The sequence below is a fragment of the Pimephales promelas genome, chromosome 3 (assembly GCF_988280905.1).
Source record: "Pimephales promelas chromosome 3, fPimPro1.hap1.1, whole genome shotgun sequence".
NCBI lineage: Eukaryota > Metazoa > Chordata > Actinopteri > Cypriniformes > Leuciscidae > Pimephales > Pimephales promelas.
In genome coordinates this window covers 9,178,354-9,203,635 of record NC_142771.1, presented here as the reverse complement: position 1 = coordinate 9,203,635, position 25,282 = coordinate 9,178,354, and the positions used below count along the sequence as shown (strand labels likewise).

The following is a 25,282-nucleotide window of genomic DNA, read 5'->3' as shown; positions in this document are numbered from 1 at the left end:
CTTCCATGCTGTTTTCCGGTTTAATGGAAAGTAATTATTTTATTTTACTTTAATGAAATTACTTTATTTCATAAGAATGTGAAGTAAAATGGACCGAAAACCGCCTTTTGAATATTATAGGTTGTATTTTTAATCAGTTTGAATATTTTAGAGGTAAATTATGAAAGGTGAATAATATGGATTATCAAAATTTTACTTATAAAAATATGTTTGAAATGTTTTGAATTTAAATATTCATAGCTTAATTATTCAACCATGCTAAATTTCAGCCCATAAAAATGCAAGCCCTAAAAATACAATGCATTAAAATAGAAGCAGGGTGAAAGCAATGCATTTTTTTTTCAAGTAGCCTACAATTCAACAGGCTTTTTGTTTCAAAGACATTTGGCATTATTTTACTTCCATAGCTCTTGCTAATTTTATCCTATTTTTTCTATTTGTGGTGTAGATGAGTGGTGGGGTCTTCTGCTGTTGTAGCCCATCCGCCTCAAGGTTGTGTGTGTTGTGGCTTCACAAATGCTTTGCTGCATACTCCGGTTGTAATGAGTGGTTATTTCAGTCAAAGTGGCTCTTCTATCAGCTTGAATCAGTCGGCCCATTCTCCTCTGACCTCTAGCATCAACAAGGCATTTTCGCCCACAGGACTGCCGCATACGGGATATTTTTCCCTTTTCACACCATTCTTTGTAAACCCTAGAAATGGTTGTGCGCGAAAATCCCAGTAACTGAGCAGATTGTGATACTCAGACCGTCAGGCACCAACAACCAGGACCACACCCCTGCATACATTGAAGCAACTGCCATGTGATTGGTTGATTAGATAATTTGCGTTAATGAGAAATTGAACAGGTGTTCCTAATAATCCTTTACGTGTGGACAATGGTCACTTAATGCTCACAACTAATTGTCCATTTTCGGTTAATGATTTATTACCTTAGGCCCAGTTTACACGAGAACGCTCACGGGTGAAAACGTAAAAATATTTTATCGGATGTGCCTTTCGTTTACACGGCGACGGCGTTTTTGGGGCTTAAAAACGCAAAAAAATTGAAACTACCCTCCAGAGTGGAAATCTTAAAAACGCTCCACCATCGCGTTCCCGTGTAAAGGGTAAAAACGCAAAAGTCTGCTTGACAGTGAAGGTTGTACGCAGGCGCGCGGACTTGGTGTTGTTGTAGTATGCATTCCTAGCCACCTGAAGTGTATACTACATTGAATTTCACACACTTTTGCGTCATCATATGCACACGGATTTCCCACACAAAACGCTCGTCTAAACACAGAATAAAAAGTGATAACGCAAGTTACACAACGCCACTTTTGCGTTTTCTCTTCAGAATCGTTTCCTTGTAAACATAGCCTAAAACTTAATCTGCTCTGGAGCTTGTTGGGCACACACAAATAGGTAAACAAATTCAGATTTTTTTTCTCTTGTACGCAATCACAAACACACACAATTTTCATACATTTTAATTTTTCATCCCATAGAAAGTTGGACACAAAGATACATTTGTAGGAGTTGGATAGTACTGAAAGTACCATTGGAAATCACATTTGTGTTTTTATACATTTTATTCAGGTTAACTTTAAAGTAAATTAACCATTTTAATAACTCCAAATATATCTAAAATAAAAATGACAACATAATAGTTTTTGATTATGATACAGAGTATATTGTATTTCCTTAAGTTTAGAACCTTCACATCCCCCCTTCATTGCCACTGCATAGTTATAACTGTATTAAAGAGCGGCTTAGTGTTAAACATATTTAAATAATCTTAAATCACAAGTTCACATAATCTTTGAGCCAAGCCCGAAGTATCCTTGACTTCCTTGCCTTTAAAGGAGGCATTGGTGTACAAAACTGTCTCAGGACTTAAGTAAGCAGTGGCTGTACAGTTCATGCTTTTTGTGGTAATGATTGCTTGTTCCTCCATAACAAATGTCAAAAACTTAATTAAAACAATTAACTTTGGCACATAAAATGCTAACCTAAATCTAAAATGAAATGAAATCGAACTGAAATAAGATGACACTGAAAAGAATGGTAATTATTTGCCAGTGTCTTTTATCAAATGACAATTAGGCTTTTGTTGCATTGTTTTCCTGTTATAACTGTAAAGCTGCTTTGAAGGTATTGTAAGCGCTATCTTAATAAAGGTGACTTGATTTGAAGAATGAGTTGATGGAGCTGCATTTCAGTTATTTTAAGTAGGAAGTGAAAAAAAATGAGTTCAGAGCTGTCTGGACCAGATAATTTAAGTAGAGATCGCTTGACAGATACTGATGTGAGGAATATACTTTTAAAACAGAACACTTCAAATATTTAACTCATCTCTCTGGTGTATTCTGTACACTGAGGTTCATATGATTTCATTCAGACTCACTGAAGAGACCAATAGCTAATAATTTCAAAGTGTTCTGTGAGTCAAATTAAACTTACTTTACTTGTTAATTTAGCTACATTGATTCAAACTCTCAATAACTTCTTTTTTTGAGTATTTTCTCCATTCATCTGGAATCTCTCCTTCCCCCTCAAAAGTTTTTTTGTGGTATGTTTCAAGATCTTTCTGGAATCTGCACACAAACCACTTCCAGTAGGGCAGCTCAGAGAGATCGGGAGTGATGCTCCAGTCTGCATAAACTCCTCCTGCTGTTCTATAATCTCCCCAGAGGAAGTTATCATCTGAATCATTGGGATGAAAATATAGATTACTGTTTCCTACTGCTGATGTGCAGATATGAGTAGACAAGTTGGATGTATCATTGTAATATATTCCATTCAGACCAATACTACGATGGAAAGGAGCACTGTGATCTCCATAATGGTTTTTTGTGGTGTTAGTGCAGACGGCTCCACAGAATGGACACTGAACCCAACAGCACTGACAGAAGTGACCAATCAGAATCGTGTCTGGCCTGATCTTATAGTCCAGATTTGATGGGAATGTGTTTGTGTTAAATCTCTTGCTGATGTCTGACATTATATCAGGAAGCTCTTTTCTTATCACATCTTCTAGGAGGTTGAAATCCTCAACATCATCATGTTTGACTCCACTGAGGTCTCTTTCAGAGAAGATCAGCACGTCTGAGAGCTGCTGTGTGAAACTCTTCAACCACAAACCAACATCTCCTCTGTTCACTTGAACATGTTTAGTAGATTCATGTGCTGCTTTCATGATCTTCCACTGCAGGAGTTTAATGTTCTTCTCCATCTTGGGTAAAACACTGACATTGAACTTATCAGTGATGTACCGACTGACTTCATCTCTGATGAAACTCTTGAAGTGCTGGCTAGGATAATTCATGTAATCCATGTAGTTGACAAACTCCTCCTCTTCTGCCAGTGTTTTCAGGATGTGTTTTTCTAGATTTGATCTGTTTCCTTTCAGAGATTCACAGTTTTTCATTATTTCATACGTCAGATCTCTGGCAGTCTTCTTGTAGACACTCTGCTCAATGGGCTCTTTCAGTTTCTGACAGATGATCTTTCCAAAAATAGCACCAGATGTTGCTTCATGACATTGTTTCTGGAAAATACTATAGTATTCTTCTCTCTTCTTCTCAACATATATTGCAGGATCATTGGCTTCCTTAAACAGTCTGTGTTGGTCAGTGATCGTTTTGTTTGCTCTCTCACAGATGGAAAGAACCAAATCAATGAAGAATTCATTCTTGAACACATATTTCTCTGATTCTTCCTGATGTTGTGTTACTCTCTCCTTGATGTAATCTATGAGTTGTTTAATGCAGCTGATGTTGTAGCCCATTGTTGAAATGTTAAATGACTCAATCATCTTGTCTGTCTGCTGAGCAACATCTGTGATTAATGACTTGATTTGAGCTTCCTTCTCTCGAGACAGAGTTCGACTGTGTCCAAATGTTTTTTTAACTTTTCTGTAAGCACCCTTTGCAGCCTTTAAAAGTGCATTTTTTGTGGACTTTTTGAAAATGACATATTCACAATAACTCAACACAGTGAAAATCTTGGTGTACTCACTGTTCTCTTTAATGTGGTCTAAAGGGGCACTTTCATAGACGTCACTGAGGATCTCTCTCACATCTCTCATTATATCAATGTCTTTGATTGAAGGAGTGTCTGAAACAATGTTATCCACATTCTGTTCCCAAAACAATTCAAACTCTTTTTTCAGTGTTTCTTCATCTTGTGCTTTGTCTTTGAGTTTTAAGGGAAGTTCTTTGCTCTTTTCATAGAGAGTGTTTTCATGATGTGTCCTTTTAGCATCAATCTTTTTCTTCAGGTCTCGCTGCTGAAGAATCCCATTTAATTTCTTTTTTGTTTCTCTCACTAAGTTTTCCTGAACGTCTTTGATTTTGATTTCAAATGATTTTTTCCAGTGAATCAGGATATCTTTATCTTTGTCTTTCTCAAAGAAATCTGACATTGATTTCTCCACTTCTTCACTTGTCTTCTTCAGTTCTGTTTGAAGATCAGTTTCCTCAACCTCATGAATTGCTTCATTTTCTATTTTGTTGTGTAGTTTGTTCTCAATTTCCATCATGGCACAGTGAAGACTCCAGGACCACTTGCTGTATTCGGTCTCCAGTTTCCTGTAGGCTGAAATCTCCAGAGAATTTCTGAAGCTGAAGACGAATCGTTCCTTCAGTAAAGCCTCCCAGAGATCTTTAATACGATCTTTTAAGTCTATCAGCATCATTCCATCTGATCTTGAAGCATGAGACATAATAGTTTTCTTTAGTTCTTGAATATTCTTACAGTAGTTTGGGTTTGGTGGTGCCATCGGTGGGTTTCCCTCCCAGAGATGAGCAAAATACTTCACATCTTTCTGAACATCAAATCTAATGACATCACTGAAACATTCTGCATCATAGACTTCCTCTTCTGCAGCAAGTTTTGTCATCTTATCCAGTGTCTGCAGCAGTCGTCTCCTTCCCTCCATGTTTTTCTCTCCAGCCGTGATGTCTGAAACGTTCTGATGCACAAACACACAGCTGGGATTCAGTCTGACCTTCTTCATCCTCAGGAAGGCCTGAACAACAATCTGAAGAATGTCCTGCATCTCAGATGGGTTTTCTCCAAAGATGTTGATCAAGGTTAGATTTGCAAGACCAACAACAAATGTGGCCAGTTCATTGTCATGATGTCTTGTTGAACTTCCAGCCAGTTCTAGAGCACGAAGACCCTCAGTATCAACAACCAAAACATAGTCAAAGTTCATCTGTGTTTTCATCTCGTCTGAGACTTTGACCAGCTGCATGAAAGCTCCTCTGGTGCACCTGCCAGCACTGACGGCAAACTGGAGTCCAAACATGGCGTTCAGCATGGTGGATTTCCCAGAGCTCTGAAGCCCTAAAACTGACAGCACAAAGACTCTCTGGTCTCCCAGTTTCTGGATGAGTTTATCTAGAACAGCAGAGATCCAGATCACAGGAACATGAGCAGCATCTCCATCCATCAGCTCCAGTGGAAATCCAGAGATCATCATCTCTGCTGCGAGACTCGGGAGAGAAGAGAAGTCAAACTGCAGATCTTTCTTGTTCTTCTCCACAGATGAACATGATTCATAGATCTGACCGATCTCCCTCATGATGTGCTCCAAACCAAAGGCTGCAGCTTGAAGATCCTCAGATATTCTCTCAAGTTCAGTTTGTTCAGCTTTGAGTTGTTCAGATTTATCATTGTTCTCTTTCAGTCTTACAACTGCTGACCACTTTTTATCATAGTTTTTATGTATAGCGGAAAGGTCAGCAGAGATATATTCATCCAGGATGATTCCGAGCCATTTAATGAAATACATCTTATCTCCAGTATCTGTGTTGATTTCCTTAATGAAGAACTTCATAAACTCACTGATGTCAGTTTCATGCTGCTGTTCACGGATTTTCTTCATCTCTGTTTGTTTTCTACTGATGTCCATTTCTGTCTCATTTGCTCGAGGTCGATGTAGTTCTTTGTTCTTCTGACTCCACTGACGCCACAGTTTCCCCTGATGAGGCAGAAATGAGTCTTTAATTTCTATCAGATCTTTCTTCTCCAGTAAACTCAACATCTGCTGTGCTGCTTCTCTTCCTCTCCTGCAGTCTTCATCATCTTCCTCATCTACTCTAATGTCTGTTGAGTGTTTGGACACATCTTCAAGTCTGAAAGTGGAAGATGATTCTGAGAGACACTCGTTTATAGCTCTTCTGAGTTCTTCAGATACTTCTGACTGATTTCGGTCTTTCAACCCTATTTTATATTTTCCTTTACGTGTCATAGTAACAGGATATTCATCCTGAGAAAAAAGACAAATGAGTGGCTTTGGGTCCTTGTAGAGTTGTTGAAGTGTTATCATGTTTTTGTCAGTCTTCTGAAGACGTGGTAGAAGAACAACATTGACTGAGGCCATTTCAGTGAGGATCTGCAGCTGTTTCTCATGATCTCCTGCATCACCGTGTAGATTACAGAACGCAACACAGTCAGTGAATTTATCATCATATGATCCAGAGGGGCAGAACCAGGCGATCTCCACCACTCCATCCATCAGGACTCTGGTTCTGCTGCTGCCTGGACAGTTCCTGTGGAAGAACGTGTTGTGTTTCTCATTGATCAGACTGTTCATCAGCTGAGACTTGGATGAAGACACAGAGCCAAACCTGAAGAAAGATACCATTGGAGTTTGTGCCTTGTAGATTGGATGGGTTTGACTGATGATCTCATTGTTGGTGTTTTGCATCTTCCAGCTCTTGTTGATTTGTCTGAATGTCCAGAGAGGAAACTCAATCTGTTGTGTGAATGGATCAGGAACAAGCAGAGGCAGAGCGTACTGACACTGGGACAGTTTAGTCACCATCAACTGCTTCAGGAAACCATCAGCACAATGAAACACGGCCATCTGAACGTCCATCGAGTGGATTCGCTCAGACTGACTTGTTGCAAATACTGACCCTATATTGAAAAAAAAATCATCATTGATGCCTTGTTCATTGTGATCTTCATTGATTTCTTTAGTTTTAATGTATCTTGCTCTGTAGTTCATCATCAGTAGTTTTTGAAGGAAAGTCTGACTCAGCTCCTCTTCAGAACAAGACTCATGTGATTGTATTGAATGTGTTGTTAACTGAAGAACATCTGTAGCTCTCAGTTCATCATGTTGCCAGCCTTCAAGATGAAGTCTGTGAAATAGATTCATTTTTTTTGTATCTTCCTGATTCCGGCTATGATCTGGTCTGACTCTTGTTTCCAAGGATTTGTTTTTTCCCTGTTAAATATATAAACAACATCTGTTGATTAAAGGCGCTTTTCCACTGCATAGTTGTCACGGTACCAAAATTTCAGTATTCGGTACCAATACCAGTAAAAATTCACGGTTCTCGGTACCAATTTCGGTACCAAAGCTTAGTTTAAATTTTCATATATTTAAGTGTTTATCACGTTTACAAGTATGGAAACTGTACATTTGCATTATAAACACTTTAGAAAAAGATTAGATAAAATGACCTAAAATAAACAATAATATGAACTAACACATTTTTAAAGTTGTTTGTAAAGTTTTAATCCGTTAACATTTATTTAATGCACAATGAATGAAGTGAACAAACATGAACAACCAAGTGTTTGTATTAAATAACATTTACAAACATTAATTAATGTTGTAAAAATATATTGTTCACTCAATGTGCTGATGTGAACTAAGCAATGTTGATGAATGGTATCTTATTGTAGCATTACCAAACTATACAGGAGATAAAACATGTTTTATTTGACTTGACTGTACTTTTATTTAATCTAAAACTGCATTCATATTTAATTTAAAAAAAGGCTTTTTAAACCTGCTGAGTTATAAAGGCAAGAATACGCCTAGAACTGGCACTGACATTAAATGACATAAATAGGGATGCGTCGATACTAATACCAGTAGTACTCTGGTGTCGGGTGGATACTACTGTGCTCATGTACTCGTAAAACTACCCCGAAAGCACTTTAGAGGCCGTTCACATGTCGCGCGTGTTTTTTATTATACTTTTGCGCGTGCTTATTATTCTTTCCAAAGCGCTTGCTCTCACGCGGCATCTGTCGTTGCTATGCAACGAGTTTTTATTATGAGCGCGCTTGCCTCGCGCTTATATTTGAAATTGCGACTTTGCATGTAATCGGCCTCTTATGGCAACGTGACATTAGCCTAATCCAAAATATTTCCATATGTGGCTCTTTCCTCCTTTCGTGTCAACAAGTGGATTCAGAGAGAGAGCATATCAGTGTTAGGAAGAGGACGTAACTGTGCACCTTTCAGACAGCGCGTCTAAAACTGGAACCTGGTACTCGGTACCTAGAAAAGCTGGTACCGTAACATTTTTTTTTTCAGTACCGACTTGGTACCGAAGTACCGAGTTTTTTGACAACACTAGTACGGTTCGGTTCAGTACGGCTCACTTGTGGTGCTTTTCCACTGCATGGTACGGTACAGTATGGTTCGCTTCAGGTCGCTTTAAATGGTACCTGGTCTGTTGAGGTTCCAAGCGTACCGTACCGGTACTAAAATGTGACGTGAAACACTGCAGATCACTGATCGGTCAGACAGAATCGTCACTACCAGCGTCACTACTAGCGTCATTGGATTTGCGACACAAGACACTTTTTTAACAGTATTTTTGTTTTGCTGCCATCAGCCTCATTTTAAACACATTTTTCCGTCTAGCAGTTAAAAACAACCACACACCGAGAATCAGGAACACCATCCCCTCGATAGTCTCCATTGTTCCTGTGTTGTGGGTTTGAAAATGTGGCGCTTTTAAGATGATGTCATGGCAGTAGAGGCGCGGGCAAAAAACGATCAGTCCCACACACTTTGAAGGGGTACTACTGCAGTGGAAACGCAAAGCGAACCGAACTGTTCCGCGCCGAGTCGAAGCGTACTGAGCCGAACCGTACCGTACTATGCAGTGGAAAAGCGCCATTAGTGGTTTTAAAGAACTAAACAATACAATAATTCTAGTCTGACCATTAGATTTTGTGAGAATGTTTACTTTTGTACCGAAAAGTTTAATGTACCGAAAGTCAGTGTAGGTGTACTTTTTCTGTACTCTTATAGTTTTTCCTTAATTGCTTAAAGTCCCCGTGAAATCAAAATTGAACCTATTTACTTTGTTAGCGCATATTACTAGTCTTGTGGTGAACAATTAATCCGTGCAAGTAAAAATATATTTAAAAAATGTTTTACCTTGGTAATCTTTAATCAAAATCTGAAAAGTTACTTCCGGTCTGGAACGGTTTCTTTTTCTGATGACGTAGGTTTCACAACTTGGGTGGGGAAACGCTTAACCACTCCCCTCAAACCGTTAGTTTGCTATGAGCGAGAGATGGAGAGGAGGAGCGCCAGAGTAAAACCCTGCCCTCTGTTCAATATTCCGTTTCACTTGGAAATACGTCACAGCACTGGAGAAAAATCGTTTGCAACTTCCGGTTCACGGGGACTTTAAACAGTGGAATCCATTCTTTTTAACCAAACATTGAAAACTATAATGCCATTTATTGAAAGAAATAGTATTCCTACATTTTAGTTTCATAAGTTCAAATCTGATAAACCACAACATTTTCCTTGTTTATTGTCCCTATAATCTCACGTTTTATGCAAATTTAAACGCCTTTCTTTTTAGTCTCCTCAGGTATTACAATAGAGCTCCAGACGTCACGTGACCTACTCTGTTTAAACAGCCATATTGGCAGGCAGAAGGTGGTCAGGGACCGTGACGTGAATGAATGACGGCAGCTTGAGTTCCAAGGCAACAGAGTTCACAGCACACTTTAATTCAAAATACATAGACTTGTACATAGCAAAATTTAATAGATTAAACATAACAGATCCCTATAATGCCCCCGGGGTGCTTTTCATGTGTATATTGATAAAGGAACTGATAGCTTTCCTGAAACTAGGCTAATAGGATGAAGAAGAGTCAGCCTCCACAGAACATAAAATATTATTTTTTATTTTATTTTTCGTGCTCGCATTTATGAGGGAAAAAAACAATGTTACGGACTTGACAGTTCTCCGTTATGGACTGCTGTGAAAATGACTTTAAAACTTTCACAGACTTCAGAAAGCACAAAGCCTTTCTTTAAAGGGGACATGCATTTTGTTGTATATTTGGAGTGTTTATAAGTATAGAAAAGATGAAATTATTCTCTTCAGGTGCTTCGTTTATATCTTTATATTCTGTTTTGGTCATATTTTTCAACCTGTTCATATTTTTCTGTTTTCTATGACGTTTTTTGAGCAAGTGCGTCACCGTATTTGCAGCGGAACTGCCAAATAAGGACATTGACTACTGGTCCAACACTTCCGAGCAATCCGCCATTATTATTTCTCACTCCGATTTTGTAGTCTGAGCTCAATGATGCAGAAGTTACGAGAGGGCAAGTCAAAATGTTCGGTTGTTGGATGTACGTTAGTGACCTGAAGCACTTCAAGGATTCCCACTTCAACAACCTCTGCCAGTATAAAGTTGCCGATCGACTTCGTCTGAATGAGGGTAAATTCCTTCTATCTTTGGAGACAACGAACAGAACATTTCGATAAGCTGTGAATATAGTTAATAAAAATAAAGTACTTTACTTTTTTTTTAAAACACATGGTGGTCATGGTTTAGCACGCAGTACCTTTGTCTTTCTTTGTTTTTGTTTTGAAGTTACGTTACACGTCTGCAGTATTATTGTTCTTGAGTTTCATCAATGGTCATTTAGTTGCTGTGTTTTCTGATGCTTTTCTAAACGTATCATAATACAGATTTTTTTGTGGTAAGATTAGACCGTAGTCATTTATCTTGTCAGTGTGCTTGTTTTAACAAGATAAATAGTTGACTTTCACTAATAACACAAAACAGTTAACTCACATACCAATACATCCATATGGTTCGGCAGGTTCATATGCTGGTTCGTCATTGTCTTTATCAACTCGCTCGCTCTGGCTCGAATATGTAAGGCTTGATGGACAAGTCTTCTGTTGTTGACATCTTATTAACGTGTGAATAAAAATGTTCTTTGAAGATATCGTATATAATCGTATATCTCTAATCAAACTACAATAATGGCCAAACGTGGGGAGTTGAACCGACCGTGAACTCATCGACCTGGAGAGCGGGCGGGGTATGACGCATCTCCTTTTTATTTAAAGGGGTCGCTCAAAGACGCACATCAGAAAAGGGGTAGAAAAGGGGCTTGTGGAGCTATAATAATGAGGAATTCAGACCCAAGCATTGCAGTTATGTTTTATATAGACCACAATGGTATGATTTATATGTAAAAATGAATGATTTAAAAGCATGATATGTAGCCTTTAAAGTAATTGTATCTTTCATTAATGTTTCATTACCCAATTCCCTTGATTTAATAAATAAGACGTAAATATAGAAGACGACAGATAAGAAACAGAGATGCCGGCAGATGAACTGGACTCGCATAAATAAAACGAAACTCACCGTATATGTAGGCTACTTGCCTCACAGACCTTATGAACATAGAAAGCATGATGTCTACTTTTAAACAGAACATTTAAAAACAAAAAAACATGATCTCTGCATGCTAATAATCCGTAGCCTATTAAATGTGCATTTCTCAAGTCAGCCTCATCAACCGATACACTGACACAAGGAAAATCTTGTTTATTAATAAACAATTCAAATGTCTCCTTGCTATATTTGACATATTCATAATCATTACCTTTGCCAGTTCTTTGTGGCAGCTTTTAGATACTTTGGAGTGCCACCCTTGTAACATAAACGCACCATGCATCAGCACCAAAAAATTATTAACACCAAATTATAATACAATATAATAATATTTTTTTTATTATATTATAATCTAAAATAAAAAAATCATGATACGAACCAAATTTTGGTAGCCAATATTGTTACCGCCTTAGAAGGATGAGAAAGCAGGAGTTTAGTCGTTTGTTAGTTGTAAAAAAAAAAAAAAAAGGCTATCTGAACATTTTTGCCAAGTGCAAACCAGTACAGAAGTAATCAATAAATTATCGTGGAGGGTCATGCTTTTATTCACAATCATTTTGGAGGGTCATAGAAAGATTAATTACTGGCGAAGGGGGGTCAAGTCTTTTTTGACTTTCACAAATTTTTCCCAGACATGAAAATATCATAATGATGTGTCATTAGTTGTCCATTGAAATAATCAATAAAATAAAAAAAAAAAACAATTTGTTTAAGGAAAGTGTGTGAAACACGTTTTATGGGATAGTGATACTATATCTTTACTGACACTATTGTACAATTATTCTTTTATATCTTTATAGTGTGATTAAATGGGTTAATCAACAGCTTAAACATTCCCCAAAGTCATTTTGAAATTTTATGGTTTTAAATTTTAAACAGACTTTAAATCATTCGACCGCAATTGATATCACTCCTATAGCCGCTCTGGCGCTCTCCTGATTTGCCTGCCTAAATGGCGGAGTTTAGATTGCGTGACGTCAGCTGCTGGAGCTCTATACCCTGCATTCTGTTTATTTATATCACTCATTTGATTGATTAGGCTTATTGTTTTTATATATTTTTCATAATCAGACTATGGCTGTCAATGTTAAAATATGTAATTCAATTCGGCATTCGGTTTTGTTTGTTACCCTTTGGCTAACTTTGCATTATTTGACCCCGTTCTTATTCATGCAAATGCTTTGAAACCTTTCAAGCATGACAAATCAAAAGAGGATACGCTGCCAATAGCAATAAATAATAGGGGGAGGGGGGGGGGGGATAATTTTCATCAAGACATCAGTATCTGTATTAATATTAGTAATACTGGCCGTCATCCATTAAAAGATGCCATTAAACAAGTATTTAAAATATATTTCTTTCAGGAACACTAACGTCAAAAAAACATTGACAATAAGCATACAGTTTGGATTGGCAGTATGGTTCTGTTCTGGGCAAGAACTCGCTGTGCATTCGTGCAGCTTAGTACGGGTAAGAGCAATAACCCCTCTTAGGTTAAACAGAACAGAACCAATATGAATGTATTGCAGAAATCGTTAATTAGTTACAGATTTTAATGTACAACATAGTTAGAAAATTTTAATCTGATTCAGGGGTACTCAGAATGCCAAATCAATCCTGACTGACGAGAGGTGGAGGGTGTTTTAGCTCCTGAGAAACGCAATATCTGCTGATAATAAGGAGCTTGGGCATATATCAGTGACTTATATATGGATGCAGTGATGGGCATCATATTCCTATAGGTAGACTTGAATTAGCTGAGAGTCAGCTGATGCAAGCTTGACTAACGTGACCTGCTAGAACTGTCTTGATTCTATGCCTGAAAATCTATGCTTGAATTTCTTTGTTGTTTCTACATTAATACATTAATTTGTTGAATAACGGTGAATTTATATATATATATATATATATATATATATATATATATAATACATATATATAGTATAGTAAGTATTATTTTGAATTTAATCACAGAAAAAAAATTAATTTAATCTAGTTAATATTTTTAATTGATTGACAGCACTATTTCAGACCTGAGAAGCATTTTGAGCCCATTCAGCACAATCCCCGGTGTTAATTTAACAGTGCTCTGGGTTAAAAGTAACACTGAAAAGCAGTGTTACACCAGTTTCACACAGGAGGCCTAGCAGTGCGGAGGCAGCATAGAAGCTTTGCGTATGCAGAGTGGGAGCAGCACGTGCCCATTGTGCTTTCTGGCAGCGTTTGTCGCGACAGCTGAACCACGGCTTTGTTTACTACAAAACGCCTCACTTGCATGATTTTATGGTGAAGTATGTTATTTTTCATTTTAATCAGATACATTTTGATCAAGAACAATGCACTGCAGCTATAATTCAGCGTGAGCAGCAAAATAGACTGCCGCTTCTGCTCTGCTCCTGCGACGCACTGTAATGCAGTGAATACTCTAATCTGCAGCCTAAACATGGCCACCAGGAAAAGAAATGCACTGCTTACGCTCTGTGAACACGTGCAGTGCGAAACCGGCATTAGTTAATGAGATAATTAATTTAGTGAAGATTGAGCATTTCTGATAAATATCTTCTGTTAACAATCAGAATCACTGAAGGAAAGAGAAACTATTACGAAAAAGAGACAAGCAGAAATAACTACAACTGACTTCAAGCCACAGCCTTAGATTAAATTAGCTGAAGATTAGACATTAAAGTATTCACATGAGGTTTTCATGTTTTCCCTTTTCTTTATGTAGCTGTTTGTGTATGTATAAGATCTCCAAAGTTACAAAGCTTAAAGATGAATTAATTTTAAAGAGAAGGCAGATCCAGACCTAAAATGACTTGGTTGATTTAGGTATCTGAATTGCAAGCAATTACATGATGAATATCTCATCATCAATTCACCAGGCACCAGCATCTTCTGATAACAAATGTTTTATAAACAATTGCAGAAAGTAGCCAGAGAAAAAATAACAAAGTCAAGAGCCCAACTAAAGGAAACACTGATCATCATAATTGGTGACACAGCCTGTATTATTTTAAATAAAACATTAACATCTAAACCTTTGTTAATTCTCAATAAGAACTTCTGTAGGTTTATGACATAAATAAAGTCAGTCTGGTTAGTAATTAGTGGAGCTGGTAATGCTGTCGGAGTTGTTTAATCCTCCTCTGATGAGATATTCACAGATTTAATGTCTTTAATTTCCATTGATTTCATCTAAGGCTGTGGCTGAAATGTCTTTTGTGTCTTTTTTCTGTTCTTGTTGTTTCCCTTTCCTTCAGTGATTCTGCTTGACAGCAAGGTGTTCATCACTAATGCTTAATAACCACTTAATTTCATTAACTTGAACACTGCTTCTGTGTTATTTTTAACATTCTGTTGGTGTTTCCTATATAAACATCAAGCTGTGTTAATTTAACACTGGGGATTTGAAACTTACAAAACAAGAGTAAGTTATGAAATAGGCTTGTAGTTGGTTGTCTCAATCGAGTATCAATCCAATTAAAAATGTGCACTCACGCCATGTTTTTGTCCAGCCTCTGATGCTGTAGGATCTTCCATTGTTGTTTTATTGATCGTGGGTTCTGAAATACAAAATGCAGTTGGATTATGTTGGATAAAAAATTGTTACGTTGCGGTGCTTTCTGTGTTTAAAATAATTGACAATTCAGACAAATTATAAAATTAATTTTCTCAGAATTGCATGGCATTCTTACATTTATTTCCTCAAACAAAAGCAGAAAGAAAGAAGCACCAGCTAAGACTTTTTCAGTGCATGACTGTAAATCCTAATGCTCAAAATAATTAACTGGTTTGAGTAGGGCAAACTTAAATATAAAAAGTTGATTTGAAAACTTATTAGCACTTTCTTTGTTTAATTGTTTTTAGTTTTATGAACTTGTTTCTTTCTGGAATTTTTATTTCCCCGCATGCTTTGCCATGACACTCAAAATGGAGAATATGCTAAAATTAATGTTTTTTTTGTTTTTTTTTGTTTTTTACAAAATTAATGTTAAATGTGATTTTATTAGTTCTTTAATGTTTGTTTTGCTTTGGTAATTCATGGTAATTTTAGGTGATGAGTTAAATGTTCTATATTACTGTATTCATTCATAAGTGCTGATGCTATCAAAGCATTGTGTTACCATTAAACAAGTTTACATTTATTGAATTAGCTAGTTTAAGATGACCAAACGTCCACTACTAAAATGTATAAATTGAGATTACATGATATTTTAAGTTAAATGTATGAGTTAGCTCCCTCAAATATTTTGTTAAGAGTAATTAAAATGTATGAGTAAAAAATAAAAGCTGCCAGATCTGCTTACTTAAACTTTGAATTTCGTAACTTAAAACATTTGATGTAACTGATTACCTCAAATTATTATTATTATTATTATTTTTTTCATTTTACCAAAACTTTGGGTTTACAGTGAACCTGGTTATATATTTATTAATAGCACTGCTATAGCCAATAGTTTGAAAGTACATGTGAAACATCAGGAAACCAAATCTTTGTTCTTACCACTTTGATAATCACTGTTTTTAAGTCCTTCTTTCTGTTTTAGCACTGCGTTATAGATTTCTAGTGTGTAACACTGCTGTTGATTCCCATTAAACAGAATCTCAATCTTGTTCATCAGTTCTCTCATCTCTGATTGGTCGTTCATCCTCTTGTTGCAGGTGTGATATCTTCCTCCACATTTCTCCAGCAGTTGCTCCAGAACAGGGTCTTTCTTCAGATCATCTATTATAATGTCAGACTCTTCTTCTGTCTCGTAGGTGAAGAGAATCATTACAAACTGAAGAACTTTGTCACCAAACACTTTCTGAAGCCATTCCAGAACCATCTGATCATCATTGGTTAACTGGCCCAGTTGCACAACAAAGATGAAGGCATGGATTTCATTTTCATTCATTAGTTGATCAATGAGATGATCCACACAGTCAGTCTCATGTAAATCAATCATGTTGATCGAGGAGATGAGATGTTCTGATATCTCCCTCTGTACAGGACCGATCCTGGATGTTTTTACAGTTTTAAAAGGTTTTTCTTCTCCAAGCAGAATGTTTTCAATTCCAAACTGGACAGATGCAGAGTTTCCAAACAAGAGCAGAGCTAAAGAAAATAAATACATTAAAACAATCCAGATTTCAAACCCCACAATTAAATGCACCATAATAAATAATCTGATCAGTGAAGCAAAGTGTCATATCACTTCAGAGTTAGGCTCAATCCCAATTCACCCCTTGGCCCTACCCCTTGTTTTCGAGTGTACCCCTTGGCCCTTAAAACAGAGTTACAAGGGCCAAGGGGTTGAAATATTCCCCTACGAAATGGAACAACCCTCCATGAACCCGAAACGTCATCAGTCGTCGGCGATGGCTCTGCCGTTACAGAGTTTCTACAGGAATTTCTCCATGACAACAACTGACAATCAGCGCAGCTGCTCTTAACTTTGAATAAACATGATGATTATAACATCCCTTTCTCGAAATGTGTGTCTTTTCTGATCGGAAAGGTAATTTATTATACCATTTCTTAATTTAAACGACTAGTGTTATTATAAGAGTGAATAAAATGCGTGGTGGAATCATCTGGCGCTCAATTTAAATGTTTAACCGTTTGCGAAGCCATCTCACCGGTGATTTGCGATGCATCTGTGATCTTTCTCTTTGCCCTCTGTTTGGAGTGTGCCTCTGAAAATCTCAGTTTCTAGGGCTATGTAGCCTACTTTGCCCCTCGATCTCAACAAGAATCGGGACACCCTACCCCTAGACGTGAACTCGCAAAACGGAGGGGTTGGGCTAAAGGGTAGGGCCAAGGGGTGAACTGGGATTGAGCCTTAGTGTTATATATCAGACTTTTGTTGCCGTCAAATCATTTAGTCTTACAGTCAGTGCGATCCAAATCTGGACTACAGCCAACTGTAAAACAAACACAACACACACCCTGTTATAAAAAAAAACAGTACAAGCAATTTAATTAATAAACTGTTCATTATTTTATAAAAATACTGACACTCCGGGGGGGTTTTGACCATGCTGTTTCTTCTGAGAGACACCGGAGCAGATGCTGCAGATCAAAAGATCAATTACCATTCTCGTTCAAATGTCACATCTTTGTTTTGTTTTTTTAAAGAGCCCCTATCATGGATTTTTGAAAATGACTGTTCATATGGTGTGGCATATAGCTCTAAGGGAATGAAAACATCCTGCAAAGATTTATATCTGAAAGTGCACCGTATATAAAGTTATTGTCTTTCAAAAGTGAGAGTCGATTCTGAGTCTATGAAATGAATTGTTTTTGAAACGAGTTAGCTGGTACATTAGCTGGTACATACTAGGGGTGGCACGGTACATGAAAAAACACCCGAACCGTTCGGTTCGCTTGTCTCGGTTCGGAGCGTGTGTGCGTCTCACGGTTCGACGCATGCGCAATGTAACCTCGTGCCCATATGTGACGTGTGTTTTCTTTTCGCGCGACATAAACTTGTTCGACGTGGACCGGCGCTGCACAGAGCGACCGGTGAATAACATCAGTCTAGCGCGAGTCGGCTCCGTATGCATTCATCACTTTCGCGGTATTTGATATCATTACCGATCGCTCTGTGCAGCGCCGGCTTAAGTTAGTAAACAAGCCAGTAAAAGTGGAGTATGGAGCGCTGCAGGTCACGGCACGCGGAGAAATGGCAAGTGGGAGAGATGAGGGAGTTGGAGGATGCGCCAGCGTCCTATAAGTCTATGGTATAAGTCCAGTGTGTGGGAACATTTTGGATTTCATGTTATGATATTTTAATTTAACTACAGTGGCACTTTATGTATAGATAAGAGCTTCAGTCATACGTTTCCAAACCCTGCACTTTAATTTTAAGTTGAAAAAAGTACCCTCACATTTTGGGAATAGAAGCATTGTTGATACTGTTTTTGTGTTGAGGATGAACTTAAATTTCACTTTGTTTATGGCCTTTGCTATTGCTATAGCTAAATTATCTATAGGCAATGAGGTTTCATGTATATTGACATTTAAAAGACAGTGTTTTAAGAGTTGCTCTCTTTTTCTTTTAAAAGATAGAATTTTGGTAAGAGCTACAAAAGTTAGCAGTTGATACATGAAAGTTAATTTCTTTGTGTAAATAAGATTTATGTGATAAAAATGCACAAGTTCTTGTAGAGATAGTGATACACATTCTCCTTTTTTTTGCCAAATAAACAAAAAGCATGTCAATTTCTTCTCTCTTGCTGTATCTAAATCTCACCTAGCTTTCCTCTGAGATAGTCCAAAAATGTGCTTAAAGTCAAAGAGTCAAATTCAGTTTGTGCATGATTGCATGAATATAATATATATATATATATATATATATATATATATATATATATATATTTTAATACTGTATCCTAAAGTGTGGATAATTAAGCTATATATCACATGCTGAAGTACATTTCTGGAGTGTTAAAGATTAAAAGAAAAAATAACAAGAACCGTACAGAACCGAAAACCGTGACCCTAAAACCGTGATACAAACCGAACCGTGGGTTTTGTGAACCGTGCCACCCCTAGTACATACTGGCCGCGCCCAGCAGACGGAAGTGTAAAGTTGAAGTCTTACACATTCAAATACTTCATCATAGCATCATGTCGAGAAGACGCTGTGTTCTACAATGCAAAGATAGTTCAGCCACTTTGTTTTCATTTACCAGCAGGGCTCCAGACTGCGACCAAATGGTCGCATTTTGCGACCAAAATTTGAGAGTGTGCGAGTGAATTTTACATCCAGAATTTTACTGAATTTTACAATTTTGCACATGTGCGACCAGTAAATTTGCCACACGTTAAACGCATGGTAAAGCATGGAAGGGGCGCGTCAATGAATCCGTGACAAGAATAGCCCGAATAAACGTCTGTGGGAAGGAGACGGAGACAAATATCACAACCTGCTATGTGCGTCTGAGCAATAAACGATCTATCGATACGTTACCTAGCAGCGAATACAAACAAAATGAAAGTGGAACTAAAATACGCAACTCATATAGGCTATGCTTCATGGACCGTTGGCGTTTTTATTAGGTTGGACCAATAATAGACAGAGCAGCGCATAGTGGAGCTCCCCGAACCACTGACAGTAATAAAGCCCCAAACTTGCCAATCGCGGGCCGATCTTGCTCACGCAACACTGTTACTAGCAGATCCAGTGAAGACATCCATTGAATTCGCCTCAGAATTAATAACATCAACACCACGAGATCCAGTGAGAAACACTCCGATTCGGCGCAGAGTTCTGTTATAAACCATATCAGATCAAACAGCGCTGACGTGGAAACCAAGAGAAACACTTATAGAAGGCTTTCAGTCCACAAATCAGCCTAACAGAACCATGGATTTAGGCTAATGTAGTAAGTTTACTCTAACCATAAATATGATAATGTGTAAGAAATAGTCAAATTCTTAGTAGCCTACTACACATCATATATAAATGTTTTATTTTTTTGTATTTTTTACGTGATAACCAACACATTTTTGTTCATCCTTTAAAGATTGTCCTAAAACGAAAAATTTTAAGATGTTGGAAAACTCTTATTTAAACACTTAAAAAAATAATAATAATAGGCTACCATTGTAAACAGTAGGATGTTTATTGGCTATTTTCACTCCATAATCCATATACATATTTTCACTACTTTTATTAATTAATATTAAGACATTATAAATGATAATAACTAAAGTTAATTTCATCTACAGCATAAATTAAGCTTATTGATTTATTGTCAGCCCCAGTGCTACCAGAATTTTTTTGGGTTTTTTTTTTGTAGAACTCGCTGTGAGTTCTCATTTGAGGTGATGCTGCCCTCAACTTTGAGTCTGGAGCCCTGTGAACTTAAAATAAAACAGCATATCATAATGTTAAGTCTATTTATTATTAAAGAATTTGTCATTATTACAGTTATTTTGGGGGAAATTTGAATAATTGCATTGCGAGCTGAGCTGATTTAAAGTGTGCCCCTAAATTTTCTGCTTGTGCTCCTAAAATTTTCAGTCAGGGGCAACAGCGCTCCTAGTAAAAAAAAGTTAGTCTGGAGCCCTGACCAGGGACGAGCATGTGAAGAATCGGTGGTTAGAGTTCATATTTGCAACGATACCACAACACTATAGCCCGATTGTGTTCTCATTATTTTTAATTACGAATCGTTCAAAAACATAAATGAATTCAAATGTGGATTCGCAAGCGATTGTTCCTGAAGGAGGGCTCAGTAACTTACTTACCCAGTGTATATGGATCAGCTTCCTCCTTCGAATCACAACCTGTAAGTATTATTAATAATTGTTGCTTTTATGGGTTTTGAACGGTTGTAGCGTCGGGGCACGAGGAGGGAATATGTGTGTGCGTGTGTAAGTTACGCTCAGCGCAGCTTCTAGGTCTCCAATGTCATTTTTTTTAAAATATGTGAAATGTTTGTCGCTGTTATTGGAGTTGTCATAAAGAAGGGCGTCTTGTAGTACTGCAGTGCTTTATCAATATGTTTATGCGTTATGCTAACAAACAAAAACAATAACTAACTGGGTCTGTCATCTGACCAATCACCGCCGATTAGCGTCACGCAAAGGAGTGGTTTGCAAAAATGAGTCATTGTACGAATCATTTGGGAGTCAGTGAGCAAATCAGTTAAAAATAAATGCATATTATAAGACAAATAAAGTGTTTTTTTTTATCCTTGCATGCATGTTAAACTGTTTTTGGGAACTCCTAAAACAAAAATAGGAACATTTCAAATGCTATGATAGGGGCTCTTTCAACAATTCATATGTTTAAGAAGTATTACAGAGAAAAGATGACCAGAAAGGAAAAGTATTTAGTTCCTTTAGGCCAGTGCTTGAAGTGGGGGAAAAAAGGTGCCGGTACTCTCTTGCATTGGCAAATCATGACATTTGACATTTTTACAGGGAAACACAAAACTTGGAAATATTGCTCTGTCTTGAGTGTTAATTTAACACTCATTTCGTCCATTTGAAAGCAGGTGATGGTGATTTACTGCTAATCAAGGAACCGGCTTTACTGATTAGATGCGCATTACAATATCGTGCGATATATCACCCAGCCCTACTTGCATGTAAATGGTAAACAAAGGAAACAACCAAGAAAACAGCTCTGATACTGTCTTTTCAGTCGCACTTCAATATGTTTACAAGACAGCAAACATAAAAAAGTAGGCCTAAACTAGGTTTGATTTAGGCATGTAGGCTACCTGTTTGTAGGCTATACATAAAAGAAAAGCTTATATTCTGACTAGCTTGTGTAACGGAGGCCAGCTAGTAGTCGCTGTGCTAGTAAATCTCACTCCCCGATCTCAATTCAACTGTTGCGTACGCGACGCTCCTCCTCGCAGTGTGAATGAATGCACTCATTGATTAACATGCAAGCCGAAAGAGATACGCGCTACTCACACTTGCGGTGGCCGCGAATCCCGCGATCAGCTTCGGTCGCCGTTTCACTGCCGTAATGCGCCACAGATGTGCAGTAAATAAGGGGTTAAACGGCCGTCACGCTTTTTCTGTCAGTGTAGAGTACCGGCTACATGCGAGAAGTAGCGGTACGCAACAAAAAGTGCAGGTACGCTTAAGAGTAAAATGTACAAGTGCCGGTACTGCGTACTGGTGAGTAACGCCCCACTTCGAGCACTGCTTTAGGCTCAAAATTAACTAATAAATTGCATTATTGAGCAACACATAATACATTCTTTGGACCCTAAAAACTTTGACGCAGCCTGTTCAGTTTGCCATCAAATGCGGTGGTCACTCTCAATAATAATTGAAGTGTGTGAACATATTTAAAGTCCCCGTGAACCGGAAGTTGCAAACGACTTTTCTCCAGTGTTGTGACGTATTTCTGAGAGAAACGGAATACTAAATGAGGCAAAATAGTGGGCGTGGCCTTTTTCCAACTAGCACCTGATTGGATCTAGAAAAATGGGTGTTTCATTCTGAAATGGAGGATGACGCAAGTTTACACATGCTGTCAATCAATGCTCGCTCTGCGCTCGCAAACACACAGCAGCTGTCAGTTGGAGGGGCGTGGTTATGGATGTTAAGGAGACACCCAAACCTACGTCATCGGGCAAGGTCCTCCAATGCAGGGGGGAGGGGCATTTTCAAAATTTGATTAAAGATTACGAAGCCAAATTTTTTTTTGTGTGGATTGACTTGCATGTATGATTTGTTAACCACAAAATGACGAATTTAGGCAAACAAAGTAAGTATAGTCAATTTTGATTTCATAGGGACTTTAACTGGATTAACAACCATATTCTGCAGCAGAATGTGGCCAAGATCACATTAGGAGGACTGATCAAGACAGTGTTTTAGACATTTTGTGTACTTACGTTCACTTTCCTTGTAGGCCATTTTTTCGTTCAGTAATCCCATCGTTGCCTTTATTTAGTGCTGAATAAACACACCTGGCATCTGAGCTTCCTGTGAGCTTCACTGCTCATTGTCCTCCTGTGCAAAATACATTCCTTTCAAATATATGTTTTTGTAATACATACATGTACATTTTAACAAGTGTCACTTTGTCTAAATGTGTAATGTTGTATATATCTTTGTTTTATGCTTTGATATATGATACAAATTGTGCCCTAAAGAGAATGATTAGGCTGTTACCTAGAAAATGCTGCATACTAACAAAGATGAGTAAATATAAACATGTAAAACTGGTTTAGAAATATAAACATGTAAAACTGGTTTAGAGGTTGAGTGTATGATCTGTAAAGCATTTCTGACATTTTTTTTCTAAAATTGTGTAACACGGAAACTTTACAAAACACCCAATGTACTTTTACTTTGGATTTAAAAGTGAACAGCATCTTTTTTGGGAAATAGGCTAAATTTAAACAGTTGAGTTTTAACATTTTCGAAATCCATTCAGCCGGTGTTCTGATATTTAGAAGAATATCAGTAACCAGACAGTTTCTGGTCTCGTTGACTTCTATGGAAGTCAATGAAACTGTTCTTCTAAATATCAGAACATCGGCTGAATGGGTTCAAAAATGGTAAAACTCAGCTCAGCAGAGAATGCAACTGAAGTGCTGCACAGGGTGTAAAATCTCAGTGCTCTTTGGTTGCTTGGGATAATTATGCTTGAAATCAAAGTAATAATCCAAGGCACTCAAATTTTGTGTACAAAAGTTAAAAAGCCTTTATTCGACCATGGCTTTAGTTCATAAAATTGGTGACAGATACACCTACGCGTTACGGCTTATGGCTTCGTCAGGGTGTGTGTAACAAACAAAGTCACAGGTGCATTTTAGGTAGCAGTTCATTAATCTACATAGTAAACACCTGGTCATACTATGCAAGGTTAGCCAGCTCCCTGCTGGCTAACGTTGCATAGTTTTATTTATATTTATATTTAATTAGTGTAGGTTGAAGGGACATACTGTATTATACATAACTAAAAGCAACATAATGGAAGCTGAATAATAATTTAATCTGAATACTTTGGTTTTGAATTAAACCCGATTACGATGAAACTATTAGATAATTGCAAAAAAATTTGATTTTCATTTAATATTTTAGATTTTTTTTATAAAGTCAATACTTGATAACAAATGTTTAAAGTTAACAAAACTAAACAAACACACACTCGTTTTTGAGATGAAAAAATATCATGATCAAAATCAAAGCTACTGCCATTATAGACAGTACTTGTATTTATAACGCTTACTATATCTTAAACTGTGATATATATTTACATAAAACGTTTTACATAAAACATTTTCAATAAAGAAAGTTATAAAGAAAGGTGATACCTGCGTGTCGAGGTGTCGTTGAATCTCTTTATGAACAAGGAAGAAGTTTCTCATTGTTTAAAGGAGGGAGGAGTCCATGAACTTGTTGTCTTTATTCTCTTCACTGGTATGCCAAAGATTCAACGAATCCAGAATGAGCAAAACAAGAAATCCAAAACAAGGATTATTCTACAAAAATAAGCACTTTTTTAGAAGTAATACTGCAGTTTTTATTACATGTAGAAAATGCTTCTTTTTTTTGGACATGAAAAAACTGCAATATTGCAGTATAGCTGGAGTACAACTGCAGTTTTAGTGCAATACAACTGAAGTAGTACAACAATAATACTGTAATACAATAGTATTATAATACTGCAATACAACTGCAGTATCACTGCACTGAATACTACAATAATACTGCAACATAACTGTAGTGCAATACGTAATACAACTAAAGTACAATACTACTAACAAGTGAAATACTAACAAAATGCTCTACAATACCATTGAACTACAACCAGAATATCCAGAAAAAGATTTATTTTCACTAATCATGAATTAAGGTAGCCTGGGTTTGCCCATTCTGCCTTGCTAGGCAATCTGGATACCATGAACCAAATTTTCCCCTGAAATAGGGAACCAATCACAGAACGGGGAGGGAGCACAGGCGCATTTGATAGACGTACAGGGAGGCGCATTTTATAGACATTCGTAGCACCCAATAATACGGCTCTGGGCATTCGTAAACCATGCCTCAAATACGAGAAATTTAACATGTGGTTTCCAGACCACGTTTCATTCTCAATGGGCTCTATGCACGGCGGTATTTCCGGTGAAGGTGTAAGGATGATCGATAACTTCCGCCGATCGTAGAGTCCAATGCAATACCGAGAATTTATATTGAATTTTATACTCCATGGTTATACTAAAAAAACGTTAGTCACAAAAACAGATAAAACAGACACCCCTCGTTGTGTTTATGCTTCTTTTTAAAATTATATTAAATAAACATAACTATATATAAAATTACATCTAAACGTATGTACGTTTCGTT

The 25,282-nt window shown here is 37.3% G+C and overlaps 1 protein-coding gene across 1 annotated transcript; it reads right to left on the bottom strand.

Annotated features, from left to right (window-relative positions):
- Positions 1-1,487: 1,487 nt before the first annotated feature.
- On the bottom strand, positions 1,488-24,295 carry LOC120490165 (interferon-induced very large GTPase 1-like). The gene is made up of 7 exons (XM_039687585.2): positions 24,250-24,295; positions 22,822-22,939; positions 17,468-17,521; positions 17,341-17,373; positions 15,971-16,564; positions 14,965-15,029; positions 1,488-7,223 (listed from the first exon to the last, which is right to left on the bottom strand). The coding sequence occupies exons 2-7, from the start codon at positions 22,862-22,864 to the stop codon at positions 2,457-2,459; spliced, it is 5,556 nt and encodes a 1,851-aa protein (XP_039543519.2). The 5' UTR covers positions 22,865-22,939; positions 24,250-24,295; the 3' UTR covers positions 1,488-2,456.
- Between the last annotated feature and the right edge of the window lie 987 nt (positions 24,296-25,282).